Here is a 16,541-nt window from a genome sequence, read left to right as displayed (position 1 = left end):
TTTTTTTTTTTTAAAGTTGCATCCCAGGAAGTGAGAAAAGTATAACAAAGCTATTCTAGATTTTTTGACATCAGTATATTGGATTACACATTTTAGATACAAAATGATTTTTTAACTCTTCTGACTCTTGAAAGTTGGCTGGAGATAGCTTCTAAGACTGCCTAATATAACAAACTAAATTTCAGCAGTCACTTAATGGGTGAAATGCATTACACTGAAAGAAGTACAAAAAGACTTCTGAGAAGACATGAAACTTCTTTGGATGGATTGAGTGAGAAAGTTCCACTGGAATGTTCTTCAGTGCTTTTATGCTGCAATTTGTTTTTTCCTTTTTAATATGATGCTGGACTTAGCCAGTGGTGTCAGCTTTAAAATATGCCTGAAGAACAAAACTAAGCATGATGGTAGAACAATGTATGAAATGATGCATAAATAGCCCATGCAGTTTCCCTGTGAGACTTGACAAAACATACTGGCTTCGATCCAGACATCAAAATGTAATTAAGTATGATTTGTTATGTATATTCATGGATTATTCACAGCTGAATATTTTGCTTGCTTGAAGTACATTAGTGCACTTGGCCCAGATCTACAAAATATTTTAAGTGAAAAACTATATTAGAATAACTTTTCCTGTAGGAAATCAGTTTTTCTTTTTCTACTCTTCCACAGATCTAGAGCAATTAATAATTTGAGACATTGGATTAGTGTTAGACCATTAATCTAAATATTTAAAATAGTGACAGATGGTGCCAATGCAGCACACAGTGTGATCCTGCAAAATGGAAAGCCCAGCTACGGGAGCAATACCAATCTTCCATATGTTGAGGTTGGTGGTGAACACTTTAAAAAGAAAATGATTTGCTCCCAACAAAAACATAACTGCCACAGTTCCATATAAACTTACAAGTTGTCAAATTAGCTCAAGAACCATAATGTGTCACATCTCAACCTTTTCAGGCTTTTGTCAAGTAAAGAAAAAAGTAACTCCACAAGAGAACATCTGAGACCTCATCACCGCTCCCTGTAAAGACGGGAGTTTTCTCACTTCTATGCATCTTCTGGACTGGTTTTAATCTTACCTTTATTGGCTTAAGGGATCAGAATTTTTATTTAAATACATATTATCTGATCATTACCTGTAGCAAAAGAGGAAGAGGAACATACCCAGTATAATTTTCCCCTTGATAGAGGGTCCATGTATATCTTTTGATTTATAAGAGTTCTGCAAATAAAAGTTTGGCTCAAATAACATTTATAAGACATATAAAAATCCCACAACCTTTGCGGCACACAGCTGCAACAGTAAAGATGTTATCCATGACCAAGTGGTAACAAATATTTCACCACTGCTTTCTATACCAAAGCGCTCCTCACTTAACATTCTTTCTAACACAAACTCTTCCCTCATCTAAAGCTTTATTTAGCCCACTTTATGAGAACTTACCACAAATTCTAAGTTCTTCAGTGTATATACAGTTCTATAAAACTGCTTTTTAGTTTGACAAGTACCACAGTGGGCTGCCAGTCACTAAGTGAAGACACTCTGGAGCTTTTATAACACCAACTTTAATGTTACCATTTGTTGTATTATGCTATAAAATTTTAAAGGATGCTCTCAAAACATACAGTTATGCTATGTTCAGTTGTAGAGATGTGCTGGAAGAATGTTGAAAGGACAAAGACTAAGTAAGTAAGTAGTGTTTTGTTTTGTTTTGTTTTGTTTTGTTTTGTTTTTTGAATAAAAAGTAAATACAGGTGATAAACATACTTATCTAGAAAGAAATGCACTTGGTCAGCAAGAGCATTGTAACAAAGTTTTAAGTTGACTATGGATAAAATACAATCATTTCAGAAAGGAAAAAAATCATCTAAAATTAGTTTTTCCTACTGACATATCTAAATAATACAGGTTAATTTTATTTACTTATTGGAAAATACTTAGCATCCTTTAAATATAGTAACAATTTGCTTTGCTGAGTATATCTTTGTTACCATCCCTTTGCTGTAGTATTGTTTCCATCACCATCTGGCAGTGACAATTTTCTTGCTTTAGTGAAAATTCCTCAAAATTCTAAAAATGATGGCATTTATTTTTAGAGGGCAGACTGTCCTAGCTTCTATTGACTTGCAGAGTGCCAGTCAGAAGCACTGTAAATTCAGTCATGTTACTTTGAGGTTTAAGGTGGGTCACTCTGGAAGTAATGCCTCATATTTCCATGAAAACTACAGTAGATACAAAGAGCACAATAACACTATTATAGAGCCAATTCTCAGCTACACAACACTACTTTTCAGCATAGTCACCACCATTAGCTATGCATTTTCAACACAGATGAAAAAAGTCTGCATGCCTCACTCCTGAAAATATGCACTGGTGGAGTTGACCCGCTGTTGCTGTCGCCTCTGCTGAAACGCACCACCTACTGCCTCACTGTGCTCACAGCTACTGCTTTGGTCTCCATAAACATCCAGAAAGCATCAATGAATGAAGGAATTCAATGACACTCCTTTGCTTCACATGCACTTCCATATCAGATGCCATTCTGTCAGACTGCCCCTCTGCTGCCACATGTCGCATGACAAAAAAATGGAATACAATATTGGTGGGAAGGTTCAACTTCTAATGCCATACCACCAACATTGGCTTCTTATGTTCTTATGGGCCAACAAAATAAAGTAAGAGACATTGCTTCCAGAACAGCCCTCATAAATGAAGAGGATACTTTGCAGGAAAATAAAAATAAAAATAAATAAAAAGAGATAAAAAGCTAATTAGTTTTCTTTCATATATAAGGTATATTTTTTCATTTTTTTTCAAGAAGAGATGTGTTCAGAATCACTTAGTCCATCTCATCTCCTTTGCTTCAGCTTACGTGAGCAAAATCAGCTGCAGCAAGCAGATGGCAAAACAAATTCCATTATTAATAAGACAGGCTCCAAGAATATCACATGAAGACTAGGAAATCTTTGGTTTCCATGGTAAATTATTTGAATTTGATACCCTTAATAAACATTGTTAACACTCCAAACTCAGTTGATCAAATTGAAATAAGGTAATAAAAATTATTAGGCAAAATAAATAAAGTAAGAACACAGAACAATAAAATACTAAGTTCAAGAGATAGAAAAGCAAGAGCTCTTCAGCCACAGATCTCTCTCCTGTCTACATTTTGGCATTTCTGTAACTCGTCAGAACTCCACTGTAATGCAGAAAACATTTTATTTGCATCACTTGTATAAAAGAAATATATGTTTTCGTTAAGAAATAAGTGCTCCCTTTGTCATCATTCTATTTTGCTTATCTGGTTATTAAAATTAATTTGATTGATAAATTATTTACTATTGTGTTAGAAATATTCTTTGAAGTTACATAATAAACAGCCAAACAATCCTCCTGTGTTTGAGCAGAGTATAGGTAACCACAAAGTAATGATAGAGCTTAGGATGCATTTTACACATGTACATCTATGTCTTTAGTATGCAAGCAGAGAACAGAGCAGACATACACACGAAATACTTGACCAAGCACGTGTCACTCCCTACACAGATCCTGATCATAAGACTGCAGACTACTCTCTGCAGTGAGCTCAGGCTCATTTTTAAGGAAAAAAAAAAAAAAGGCTTTCTGTGTGTGTTCACAAAAAGACCTGTACAGTATCAAATAAGTCTGATTTCTCAGTAACAACTTCTTATGCTAGAAAAATTACTAAGTGTCTAGTTATCTTTGATGACTAAAAATCTTTTAGGCTTGATATCTCAGTATACCTTCTGATCAGTAGTTTTACAAAACGCGTTATTAAAAAACATTACTGCAGATTCCATATTCCTTCACAAGCATCTTTTATACACATTTTTCTTACGTTCACTGAAGAAATATGCAATAAATTAACTAAATATGAACCAAATTCTTTTATGAAATGACTGAAGAGAAAATTCTCTACTGAATGTCTACTTTTATTTTTTTAAAGGTATTTAACATGTGAAGCATAAAACTTTGGAAAGCTCTCTGAAGAAGAACAATATCAATTTTCTGATCAGAAAATCAAACAATACCATGCAGTTCCTCCCTTAGGCAAAAGGACAAAGCTCCATGCTTACATTTCCTTCTTTGTAAGGTAAAGAATTCTCACTTTTATTGGGATAATAATCTCACTTTGCAAAATAAACTGTTACAAACTACATAACTCTTTTCACTATCACAGGAGAAAATTATCTATTGAAAATTTTTTCTTCTAATATAGAGAAAATCTAATATACATATTTAAAATGCAGAAGAAATATAGTGTATGAATTATCAAAAGCTGACATGAACAAAAATAGTGACACTCTCAGTGCTAGAAATACCTTGACAGGAAATGTGAAAAACAACAGTTCACCTTGCCCCAGTGTGGTCATGACACTAGGAGACAAGTGTCTAACTAAGATGGCTGGGCAGGATCAGGTTCTGGGACCAGTGTCTCTATGGAGTCTGAAAAAGTAACATACAGGCATTGCACATCTCTTAGCGGGGCTAAAGGGAGATGTACATCAGTAAGCTGCTTTGGATGTCAGACATAACTTCACAGTAGTCAGTGGTGCTGTAACATGAAGGAAGCGATGGCATGAAGACAAGTTTCTTGACAAGCATTAGACTGGAATTCATTTAATTGCATATTCAGTATAGGTTTCTCTTGCCTCACCCTCAGGAAAGATATTGCAATCCTCCCTTCCTAGGAGGAAGATGCAGAAATTTTCTGCTTCCCTTCATCAGATGTCTATTTTCTTCAATACAAGTTCACAACTAACTGTTTTCATATTACTTTCAGAATGCCATCTCAGTGCTTACCAAGTGAAATTTTCTCTTCTACTGCCACTGAAAGAATTATAAATACCTTAAAATGGGCAAAACAGTGGATAGACACATTTCTAAACATGGTACAGTAATTATTGCCTAAAAGAACAAAAACAAAGGGCACCAGAAGTGATATTTAAGGGAAAAAATCATTACATTCACAGTAAAATTAGCATTATATATTTCGCATAAAACAAGAAAATTATAAACTATGAATCAAAGAAAACACAGCCAAAAGTGTATCCCAGATGCAAAATAAACAGACATTGACAGGAAACTAATATCAATTTTATTTACTACATCTGAAAGTCATATTTCATGTTCTGAGACAACCTCAAGCACAGCATCGCTTATTTACATTGCGAAATTTCAGTATGACTGAAGAATCAGAATGTTATTTAAAGAAATATATTAAAATTCATACTTTAGGTATTCATTCTCAAAATAAGCCATTTGCTTTTCATTACTTACAATAAAAATATTATAAAAATCTAAAAAAAAGGTAGAAAACACACCCACACATCTGCTTCTAAGTATCTACTTATGTCCACAGGAAAGTTTTGCTCAAAGAGATTTATAGTACTCTTAGTAAATTGCCACATGTAATTCATCACACTGGGAAAGTTACTGCAAATATTGTTTGCAGGAAATACTGCAAATGCAATACTAATGTATGGCAACATATATTTTACACTCACAATTCTGACAACACAGATAATAGAGTCTTTGTTGCTAACCAGAATTTCTAGGTGTCAGGTAGTGCAAAGAACTCTTGGAGTACTTCACGTTCCTCTCCACTTCAACTGGTAAGAGTCACTATGTCCCAGCTATTACCACTAAAACATCTTTCACCCACAGTACTGAGATGAAGAGAGCATGTGCCAATATTATCAAAAGAACACCTTAGCACAGTGCAAAAACACCTCTTGAAATGGTCAACCTTCTAGGCCACATGAAGAGAAGATGGTTATCGTTTCCATAGGTTTTTTTGATTGTTATTCAGACTAATTATGACCACATAAAATTAAAATTAAAAAATAAGAAAACCAATCCCTTCTACATGCAGCTCAAGTAGTACCTGATCCACAAAAATATATATAGCTATTTTAACTCTAGAACTGCCCATGCAGTTTCTATCAAACAGACAGCTCTATTCAGTATGTGTCATGTCTATGCAACAAAGTTATAATGGAAATTAATGGTAATGTTATGAACCTCAGAATAAAGGCAATTAAATTTTTCCAAATGCCAGAAGGAAAAGACACACAAAACCTCTATATCTTAATTAGTTCTCTATTATCTTACTTCATATTTTTCCAATACATTGGGTTATTATCTGCATAAAGTATACTTTGGAGACTAATTTCTTAGCATGATGAAGTAGTTTTTGCTCCGCATTGACAATGTGAATTTAAATTTTACCCTACATTGGGAATTATCTCTCCACTGGAAGACTGATTTTCCTGTTAAGTAGATGAGATACAGATACATCTTTAAAAAAAAAAAAAAAAAAAAAAAAGAAAGAAAAAGAAAAGAAAAGAAAAATGTTTCTAGTTACACAGTAGAAAGAAAAGGATTATTCTGTTTCACAGGCATCACAGGCCAGCCCAGGAAAAAAACTGGCACACTGAGAATTAACGTAATCCATTATAATAGGTTTCAGGCTTTTCTTCTAGCAGAGGCTATTTTACCGAGTATCAGATAGCATTTATTCTACTTTTTTCAGTTACTTTCTTGTCACACAATCTGTGCAGATCAGTTAACATACAGAATCTGATTCCTAATGTGCTCTTATCGAAAGGAGCACAGACACACTAATCAGTTGGGTTTCACTCTTGTTTTCAGCTGAAATGGAAGAATCTTCTTATCACCATAGCAAATACAAATGGAGCTTTCCGTTCATAATTGTAATTCTTCTTTTTTTAAGAATTGAAAGTATGATTTATTATTATTGTTTGTTTTTATCTAGCTGTACTATCAAGATCTTAAGGGTGTCACAGAAACTAGGAATGATTCACAGGGCAAGTACATTCCTTCTCAGACAACAGTGAACTGATAACTTAGAATAACACTAAGAAAAAATGCTCTAATGAAGTTGATATCTTTTATGAAACAAGTTTGCTTTTTTCTATTCCACTTGATAACTGAATTCAATGGAGTATTTTTTCCATAATCTTTGTGCCACAACATAAATCTGCCTCATAAACACCACCAGTTTTTACAGTCTTGGTAGGCAGAAGAGTAAGCCTTATAACAAGAAAAAAAAAAAAAAAGAGAGAGAGAAAGAGAGAGAGAGAGAGAGGGGAACAAACAAACAAACAAAAAAAAGGATAAAAAAGACAATTTTAAATCCTGTGCTTTTGAGCAAAATGTTCAAAAACTACACCATGCAGTACTTTTGAAAGCACAGGCTTACTTTTAAAAATAATACAAGTTCTCTGTTCAGCACCAATTGTCCCCTTCACTTTATGAGAAGTCCCTCTAACCTCTAGAGGATCTGTGTTATGCAAAGTTAGGTAGATTCTCCTTGTGCCATTCAAACTAATTAAGAATTTGCAAGCAGAATTTAATTTTACAATAGTTTCATGAAACTTGACCCAGAAAATCAGGCAGTTATCTGAAAGTTCCAGAGGATTTATTTTTTGAAAAGATAACACACTATGCATACAGTAGATTTTATTTTAAATAGAAAGATAATTACCCTTTTCCATCACTGCTGTTTTCTCCAAAATCTGACATACTGCAAACTATTAAATATTTTAAAAGATAGCGGATGACCAGAGGACTTCAGATTTAATAACGGAATATAGAATCTGCTCAGTTTAACTTCAGAGTACATTCTATCTCAGTAACTTTGCATCATACATCATATTTAGTTTTCATTCTTTTTTAAAATGCTTCAGTCAATTAACTAATGAAAACTGGGAAGATGTGTATTTTGTGTTGCTTTGTTTTGTTTTGTTTTAAATAAAACGCAGCAAATAGCAGTACAAGACATTACACGATCAAGAACATTTTGTATTAAGATTGGTAAGTAGGGAGACACAAAGGAAAAAGGGAAAATTACATACCACTATTTGTGTTTGTTGTAGTCCTCCCTCTTCTTCCACCCTACAAAACAAGATCCCATACAGCAAGCGTTATCTACCTACTAGGAAGCAGGAGGCAAAAAGACTGTCAATCAAAGGGGTATTACATATAGTAATACAGACTTCCACCCTTTCTCCCCCTTGTAGTCTTTGAAAAAAAAGAAGGAATAAACACTGTAGACTTAGGAAATATAAAAATATGAACAAAATCACTATAATGTAAAAAGGAGAAAGAGGGAGGAAGGTAGGATGGGAGAAAACAAGACTACGATAAACACTAGTATGTAATTTTATGCTTTTATACTTCCTGTCTCCTCCCATCCTACAAAACAAGATTCCATACAATATGCAGAAGTGGTAAGAAATGAAATCAGGAGATGATAGGCTTCCCTATATTGCCAGTCTCAGGAACTGTCCAGTCAAAATCACCCAGACTAACTCTTGTTGATAGCAATAGTTGCAAGAACTGTATGAAGGATCAGACCTCAGCTTTATGTACACCAGATGTTACTGCCTCAGTCCTTTGGGTCTAGAAGATTAAAATGCTTCCAAAACACTGTTCATTGACAGGCAAACAGGTATGTTTCTTCTGTACCCAATTTTGTCTTCACAGTACTAAGTAATACTCATTTCAAGAATTCCTGATAACTTCCTTTCCCACAGAATCAAACAGATGTCTTCTTTATATGAACATGATTCGTGTTAAGGAAGATGCAAGCATAAGTTGACCACTGCCACCTGATGGCTTCTATGAAAACCAAGAATTATTGTAAATCATACATAGTGCTGAGAACTGAAGGAAAGAAAGATAAGCTACACACCTTCACCTGTAAGCAGTTAGCTTAGAAAATTAAACAGGTCTCCCTCTTTACCCAAAGGGTGTTTTTGTAGAAGCAAATGAACAAATTCAGAGACTCAGAAAATTTTGAAAATAAATACTATTGAAATAAATACTATCTTTTTGTTATATTCTGTCAAGTTGTATCTTGAGTACACAGAATATAGAAATTTCTTAAGCACAAAGAAGTGTTTTTAGATGATCTTACTGAAAGAAGGAATTAACACCCTATAACTTCAGAAAAAAAACTACCTTAAATTAAATGCTGGACAGATGAAAAACAGCTACAATGTTTAATGATACAGAGAAGCTGATATTGTTAGAGGGAAAATCTGATGAAATTATTACTACAAAAATAAGGCAGGTGGGGAATAATTCATTGTAGATAAGCTCGAGAAGATTGAAAGACTATTTGTTGAAATACCTTGCTACAGGAGCTTATTTTCCTGTACCTATGCACATTCAAATCTCAAAGAATGAGTCAGAAACTAAGCCAAAAGGGAAAGAGTCAGGAGTTATATACTCCTACATTAACTGGTCAAATGTTACAAGAGGACAAGCTTTAGAAAAGCAATTCCGGATGCTACAAACATGTTTGTTTTAGCTACTAAATTTAGATTATAAAAGAGCTGTTCTTCAGAAACTTGTAAGTCACTTTCACCGTTCACACAGGGTCTACAGTTCAGTCAGTAAGCTACAGTAACTGGAACATAATTAAGGTGTATGTTTTAGGATAATTACTACGGACTTATGAACTTTGGCATGATAAACAAGATTTTATCTTCACCAGATGCAAAGGTGTGAACACATGAAGGTTAAAATTCTTCAATGCCTTTTAAATTCTCCTTTAGAATAATATAACTAAGTAACAGTGGGTGGACAGAGCAAGAGGGAACAGCAGTATGATGGAAGAAGCAAAATCCAAGAAATGACTGGAAATAAATATTCAGCATCTATAGGCCACTTTTTTCCAAGAATAAAATCAACAGAAGTAAACTTTGAAGACAGACTGAAGACCAGATAACTGAATATAGAAAACAATTAACTAGGAATCAGAGAAGCTATAAGAAAAATGAAATTATCTCTCGGTACAAGGGAACAAATCAATTAAAAAATATTGAAAGCAAAATAAATTATCTATTTGCATCATTATAGATAAAAATATGTTATAAGCTTCCCTTTTCAGGTAGAAAAGAACAGATATTCACTAAAAATAACACATTTAGTCAGTCTAGAAAGCTGAAAATGTACAAATTGAAAGACAACAGCAGAATGTAGTACCACCAGATGACACATTGAGTTAGGGAGGACAACACAAAACAGATCCCACAGCAACTGCAGACAGGCAAGTGATACAGACACAACCAACAGCTATCAAGCAACATCTGGCTTCCTAAATATGCCATTCCTGACTGAATAACCAAAGACAGAATTTTCAAAGAGAATTAAAGTCAACATCTTGCTACAGATCCAGAGGTCACCCCACCTCTGCTGCTGTACTTAGACCAATATTTTCTAGAGGAGAAAAGATCTCAGATAGATATTCCAATAAGGAGAAGAATCAGGAACTGTGGCACACACCATATTTTTGACTGTATTTTTTATTTTGACCCTACAGCAGCCTTGACCTCAAGTCAAATCTTATTTACACATATTAGTCACTGAAGATGGAGAAGAGGACACCTAGATTTCTCATGCAAATTCAAACTCCCCACAGTCAGAGACAATTGATTAAGCAGGAATATTCAAATGGATCTGGCACTCGGATTATATCATCATTAAAAGCAGTTTGCTGCCAGATACATGATGCCTGCCCAGATTAATCAAAGTAAAGCCTGCACAGTAAATGGAGTACTGATGGCCAATTAAATTCACCCACACCACTTTCTCACTCCCTTTCCTCAGCTGAACAGGAGGGAGAAAACATGATGGGCAAAACAGGTTCAACATAGGGATTAAAATGATTTATCACCTCATACTAACAGACTAGAACAGCGAGGAAAAAGGCAAACTACAAACACCTGCCCACCATCTGCCCTCTTCTACCACCTACCCCTGAGTGGCACAGGGGAACGGTCTAGTGCTTCATCTCTGCTGCTCCTTCATGGTCACACTCTACCCACACAGCAGCATGGGGCCCCACCCATGGCATACCATCCTTCTCACAGGCTGCAGCTCTCTAGGCATAGCTCCAACACAACTAAGTTCAAAATTGTGTCCGAATAGCTCTACTGAAGTTACAGAAGCTCTACGGAGACTGTCCCGAGTCAGGTGGTTTCCTTATATGAAAACTATAACGTTGGAAATATCTGTTGAAACATTGTACCAATTAAATCTTGAAATTAACATGTTTTTTGTTTGTTTGTTTTCAGTAAATATCACAATCCAAAGGTTGTCTTGCAAAATCACTTCAAAATCAATAGAAATATATATATATTTTTAAAGTTTCGGAAGAATACTGTTCCAGTTGTGAGATTTGCAAAACACCTGTTTCTTGATAAAGTTTTGTATCAGTTGTCATTACTTGAACAATGTGTCCCACCTGGTTAAGTAGAAGACAGCCATGATGTAGGTCCAAAAAACAGGCAGTGCACAAAGAAAAGAAGCTATTTCTGTGAAAAGGACAGCCATTTCTAACTGTACGTTTAGAGAACATTTTCTAGATGTGATCTATTGAATGACTGGTGAATATACATATAATTAAAAGTACGGAATTAATGATTTCTAAAAAATGAGAAAGACTCAATAATAAGAACAGTTACAACAAGTCCACCTAATGAGCATTGGAGATGAAGCACAGCTTTATTTATTGTAAAACAACATATCAGCTGCCAGAATACTTAGGGAAAGGAAAAAGTACTAACACACACAATTTCCTTAACCAAAATAGTAGAAAACTATGTAACTTAAGAAGAGGCTGCCAAAGGATTGTTTTGTGATTTAGCAAGAAAAAAATGTAGATAGTGAAATTCCTTCCAAAATTCTAGAGACTATCCAACTGTATCTGCAGTCTGTATTTGGCATGAGCTAAAACAAGAAACATGCATTTGAAAATTCAAACACTTGAAGTCCTGGTTTCCTTGAAATTGTGCTTGGTAAAAAAAAAAGAAAAAGATTAAAAGAAAAAAATTAATACTGAAATAGCTACCAATGAACACTGGGGTCTTTAAAAGTAAACTCAGGAAATGAAACAAAGAAAATGAACTGACTGTACTCTGCCAAAAGCTCAGTGATACAGGATATTTCTAGGAAAATATGCAGCACTCAGAGCTGGTAAAATATGTTTCACCTGCTTCTCCAAGACATGGAGGCAGCTTATGACATGTGGATCAATAATTTCAACAAATGTTTGAATATAAAATAGAAGATATACCTTATACCTGAACACCATTGCAATTTGGGAGCAAAAGGTTTGAGCTCTGAAGCACAAGTTTCAGGAATATCAGTAAAAATAATCCCTATCTTATTATCAGCTTCTTAACCACTTTACTCTTTACAGTCTGATATCTTTTTTGCATGAAATTCTTCTGAACTGATCTGTATTAAAACTTGAAGAAATGTAAGTACCTTTTCATAATGAAATAATACCTTCTAGGAATTTTCAAAGCAGAAATGGAAGAAATAATACTCTACATATATTCTAGACCAAAGATCTACTGCCTGGGTCAATTAGGTTTAGTACTGCATAGCTCACTATATCAGCATCAGTATATATCAATATAAAGTGCAGTGTGAACATTTCCTAATTGCTCAGAAATGTAATTTACCACTTCTGGTCCAACAGTCTTCATAGCACAACCCAAGTTATTAGATACATATATAATAGTTCCGAAACTGCAATATAATTATAATTATTCTCTAGTCACAACAGCTAATCATGCACAGTACTGTAAACAAGCAATGTGTCAAGCAACTATCAACTGTAAAAATACAGTTGTATAATTAAATGAGATTATTTATTTACAAATTGGTACCTTTTGCTATCTCATGTTTGCTTTGTAAAGAATTAGAGTTTGACAATGCTATACTTATTATGTTAACCCATTTGCACACAAAGGCCTTGGGGAAGGAAAAAATTCCCTAGACCATAAACACTGTACTTATGTTCAGATCTGAGGAGATATGATTATGAAGGTTGCAAGGAACACCTGAAAGTAAGTCAAAATGTTTTTGATATTACTATACTAGGCTTATAGAGGAAATATTAGATTTATAGCATTTTTGCACCGATTTGCATTATAATCATTCATTTAAAATTTTGCTGCACTGACAAATTTAAAGAGATGTTTCCTAAAATAAGGATGCAATTCCTCTGTTTTATAAAAGCTATAGCACAGGAATTTACTTTCTTCTCAGTTTTACAGTACACAGTTGGTTTCTGGAACACAGCTAGTCCTCTGAGGTACTACTGCTGTATAAGTAGCATGTATGAATATACAATCGGTGCAAAGCTAGTGAGTTATGACTGTTACTCCAAAAATCCACCGAAAAGACTTCTTTCTTCTTCAACTCTGCTTCAAGATAAAGACACTTTTTGTAATATTTTGAGTTGCTAGCCATATAAATATACTTTTCTGTTGGAGAATACAAAATGAATAATACTGTTTCTAACACAAAGCATCAAAGTTTGAATCCAGTATAATAATACTAAAATAACACACTTCAGTGAACATCATATAATGGACATCAAGAAAGACAGAAGAGAAAGACCTCTATAAAGTGCACTTGCAAGCACTTTTATAAGAGAGGTCAACTTGAGCAAGTGATGAGAAGTGCTACATGTACGTTTCATATGAAAATAAAAAGTGGAGATGACAAGAACTTCTAACCTGGAAGATAAGGCATGATTCCCAACTACAAAAGCAGAATTCTGCATGAAAAGAGTGAAGAAATAGACTTGGAGGAGAAAGAATATCATGAAGAAATAGAGAGGAGATGGAGGTTGAATGGACAGTGTTGTAAGAGAAAGTGTGTGTGTGCTCTCACACATTCACATGTGTGTGTTTGGGGAGACTGGCATCAAAAGAAATGAAGGTAGCAGATAATTAACAAGAGAGAAGCAGATACTAAAAACAGGAGAAAATTGGCTTTAAGAAAAGACAGTTGATCTTAAAAGAAATAATAATGTGAAAGAAACATTCACACAGGAAGTAGAGTACAAGCAAATAAATGGCTCTTCAACAACTTTCAGGAAACTTCAGTATTTCTGTTGGTCTCAATAGCACAAATTCCTAAATGCTTAAAACATTTTTCAGAATCTGTAAGAAATATACAATACATCCAAATATTTAGGCATACAATTTAAATACCAAACATTGCACAACTGTGTTTGAATGCTGAGGTCTCTTTGTATGCTACAATAATTCACTCTGACATAACTGGACTACTGTTAAAACTTGCATCCCCCCCAGTGTTAGAATAGGAACTAAGCTGACTAATGTCTGGTGTAGAGGTGTTGATTATATGCACTCCATGCATTGCTTTATTAACTTTTCTTCAGAGAATAGTATGTGCTAAAGAAATAACACATTAGGATGTGCTCTAATAGTTCGAATTCAATGCTGACATTTTGTCCAGTGTGCATATCAGACAGCTGTAGAGTGGTACCCAGCTTGCATCAGCAATTATCGGTGCAGCATATAGTGTAGAAGGAGAAATGTCCAATTGTCTTGAAAGTAGAGGAAATTGGGGGAAAAAATATCAAATCAGATCATTTTGAGAACATAAAGACTATAGCTGTACAGGTAGGCAGAGGACAGGAGAGATCTCATAAACAGGCTCAAAAGTTGAAAAAAATAAACTGCACTCTCCATAGAAAATAAAGTACCTACACATCACCTACTCCACAGAAAATGATGTACCTACATATCACCTGCACCTTATTAAATTCCTATTTTTTAAAAAAACCTTAAGTATGACTCATCCTTCATAAGTTATTCTGAACTGTTATTTAAGATCAGATTTGTACTCCTTCTCTTGGTCTTCTACAACACTCCTCTATGTGTCAGCCTCAGAAAAGGCCATCAAGAAATGCTCTGTAGACAATTTTCTTTATTGTCCAACTTCCATTTGGGTGCCTAAAGGATTTTTTCAAAATGCTCAGCAACTTAGAGACTTGTGACAATTGAGGTGGAGCAGCAGGTTGCTAACTATTCCTTCCTGAATCATGGAGAATTAATTCTGCTCTCCATCTGTGTCTTCCAATTCAGGATGGAAAGTACCCTGAGGAAAACTGATCTGACTATTAAAGACAGAAGGAGAGATGACATTGTGTACCTCTGCCTTTTCTTTGTCTTTGGTGGTAATGTTCTATATTGCATCCAGTAAATGATGGAGAGTCTCCTTGGTCCTCCTTTTGTTGTCAATGCATTTGTAAAAACATTTTTTGTTATCTTTTACAACATTGGCCAGATTAAGTTCTTGCTAGCTGTTCACCTTCCTAATTTTTCTCTGTATATCCTAGCAACATCCGTGGATTTTTCCCAAGTTGCCTGCCCCTTTTAAAGTCAGTTGGAATCTCAAACACATTTTCCATCTCTGCAAACATTTTAAGTGAAAAAAGATCTAGCTTGCTATACATTACTTTAACGCTTGTGAAATAAGAAGGGAGGATTCCATGAGACATACCAAAGTTAATGTACAATACAAAGCAAGAATCTACCCACTCAAATGTGCTCAGAGCTATGAAATAAAGTATTCACACCATACTTACTAGTGAATAAAACAGAATATTTCCTAATTTCTACAACAAAAGTCTCATCTGGGTTAAGTAATTTATTTCCATAGTCTGCCTGAAATTTTCCATTTCCTAAATTCATCCATGCTGAAATCAGATCCCACTATTAAATCTTCAGTTTTAGTTGTCTAGTACTAAGAAAATAAAATTTGACTGGATTTCCATCTCAATTAGTCTCAAAATTCCTTCTCAAGTAACACAAACACAAGAAAATTTAATTTCATGTCAATTAACGCAATAATCAGACACACTGTATACTTGTTGCAGCAAAGGAAGGATATAGTTTCCCATGAATGAGTCCCAAAATGTATGTGATCCTCCTAGTTCTTTGACATCACACATCCATGTATATGGGATATATACTTTCCCTCTTACTTCTCATGTATGAGTAGTTTACAGATCAGGGAATACTCACAGATAGAGCTAAATAACACACACCAGTAAAGAAAATGGTATCTGTCATTGCACGTCATGAGTTTCTGAAGTCAAAACTGTCTTCTCATATTCCCATTGCAGAATTTCCTCAGAGGAGCAAAGGACAGAAATTTTTTAGGGATGATAATAATCTCCATTCCTGTCCTCACAGACAGCTGTCAATCAAAGAAATTCCAGACAATGTTATCCACAACCTTCCTCAAATTTCCCCAGGTAACTGACAATACTCCAAACAAAGATCCATTACTCAGTTCAAATGTTTGATGCTCACCCAAGAAGAGTTTGGAATACCCTAAATATGGCAAGGACTCAAAGCTGGATTCAATCCAGCAACACACTATCACCAGAGTGGAAATTTGAGCCCTGATCTAAGAGTGCCATGCTTTGGGGGCTGTCTGAAGGAACATACATATTTCTTAGCTCAGTGGGTCAAATACTGCAAACTGAATAACTCCCTGCAAAGTCCGAAGGCCTCTCAGCACTCTCCAAGATGAGTAGTTGGAGTTCAATTTAAAGAAACTTCTGAGAGTCTTATTCGGTTTGTAAAACATCTATTTCTGCTTTAACATTTGCATCTCAGATGATGAAAATATTTCCAACACTGAGTCC

General features: G+C 34.7%; 1 protein-coding gene across 6 annotated transcripts in view; it reads right to left on the bottom strand.

Annotated features, from left to right (window-relative positions):
• FGF14 (fibroblast growth factor 14) overlaps positions 1-16,541 on the bottom strand; it is a 382,652-nt gene that overhangs the window by 162,625 nt on the left and 203,486 nt on the right. For 2 of the 6 annotated variants that reach the window (XM_090139163.1, XM_090139068.1), the window contains one exon: positions 7,906-7,945. The exons of the other annotated variants lie outside the window; for them this stretch is intronic. Coding sequence is in view for 1 of the 2 variants with exons in the window: in XM_090139068.1 (XP_089995194.1) it covers positions 7,906-7,945 (40 nt within the window). In the remaining variant the exon portion in view is untranslated. The remainder of the gene's footprint in view (positions 1-7,905; positions 7,946-16,541) is intronic. 6 annotated transcript variants of the gene reach the window in all.

Source organism: Phasianus colchicus, chromosome 1, assembly GCF_987193195.1.
Source record: "Phasianus colchicus chromosome 1, bPhaCol1.hap1.1, whole genome shotgun sequence".
Lineage (NCBI taxonomy): Eukaryota > Metazoa > Chordata > Aves > Galliformes > Phasianidae > Phasianus > Phasianus colchicus.
Note: the sequence above shows the minus strand (reverse complement) of the source record. Positions and strands in the feature narration are given on the sequence as shown.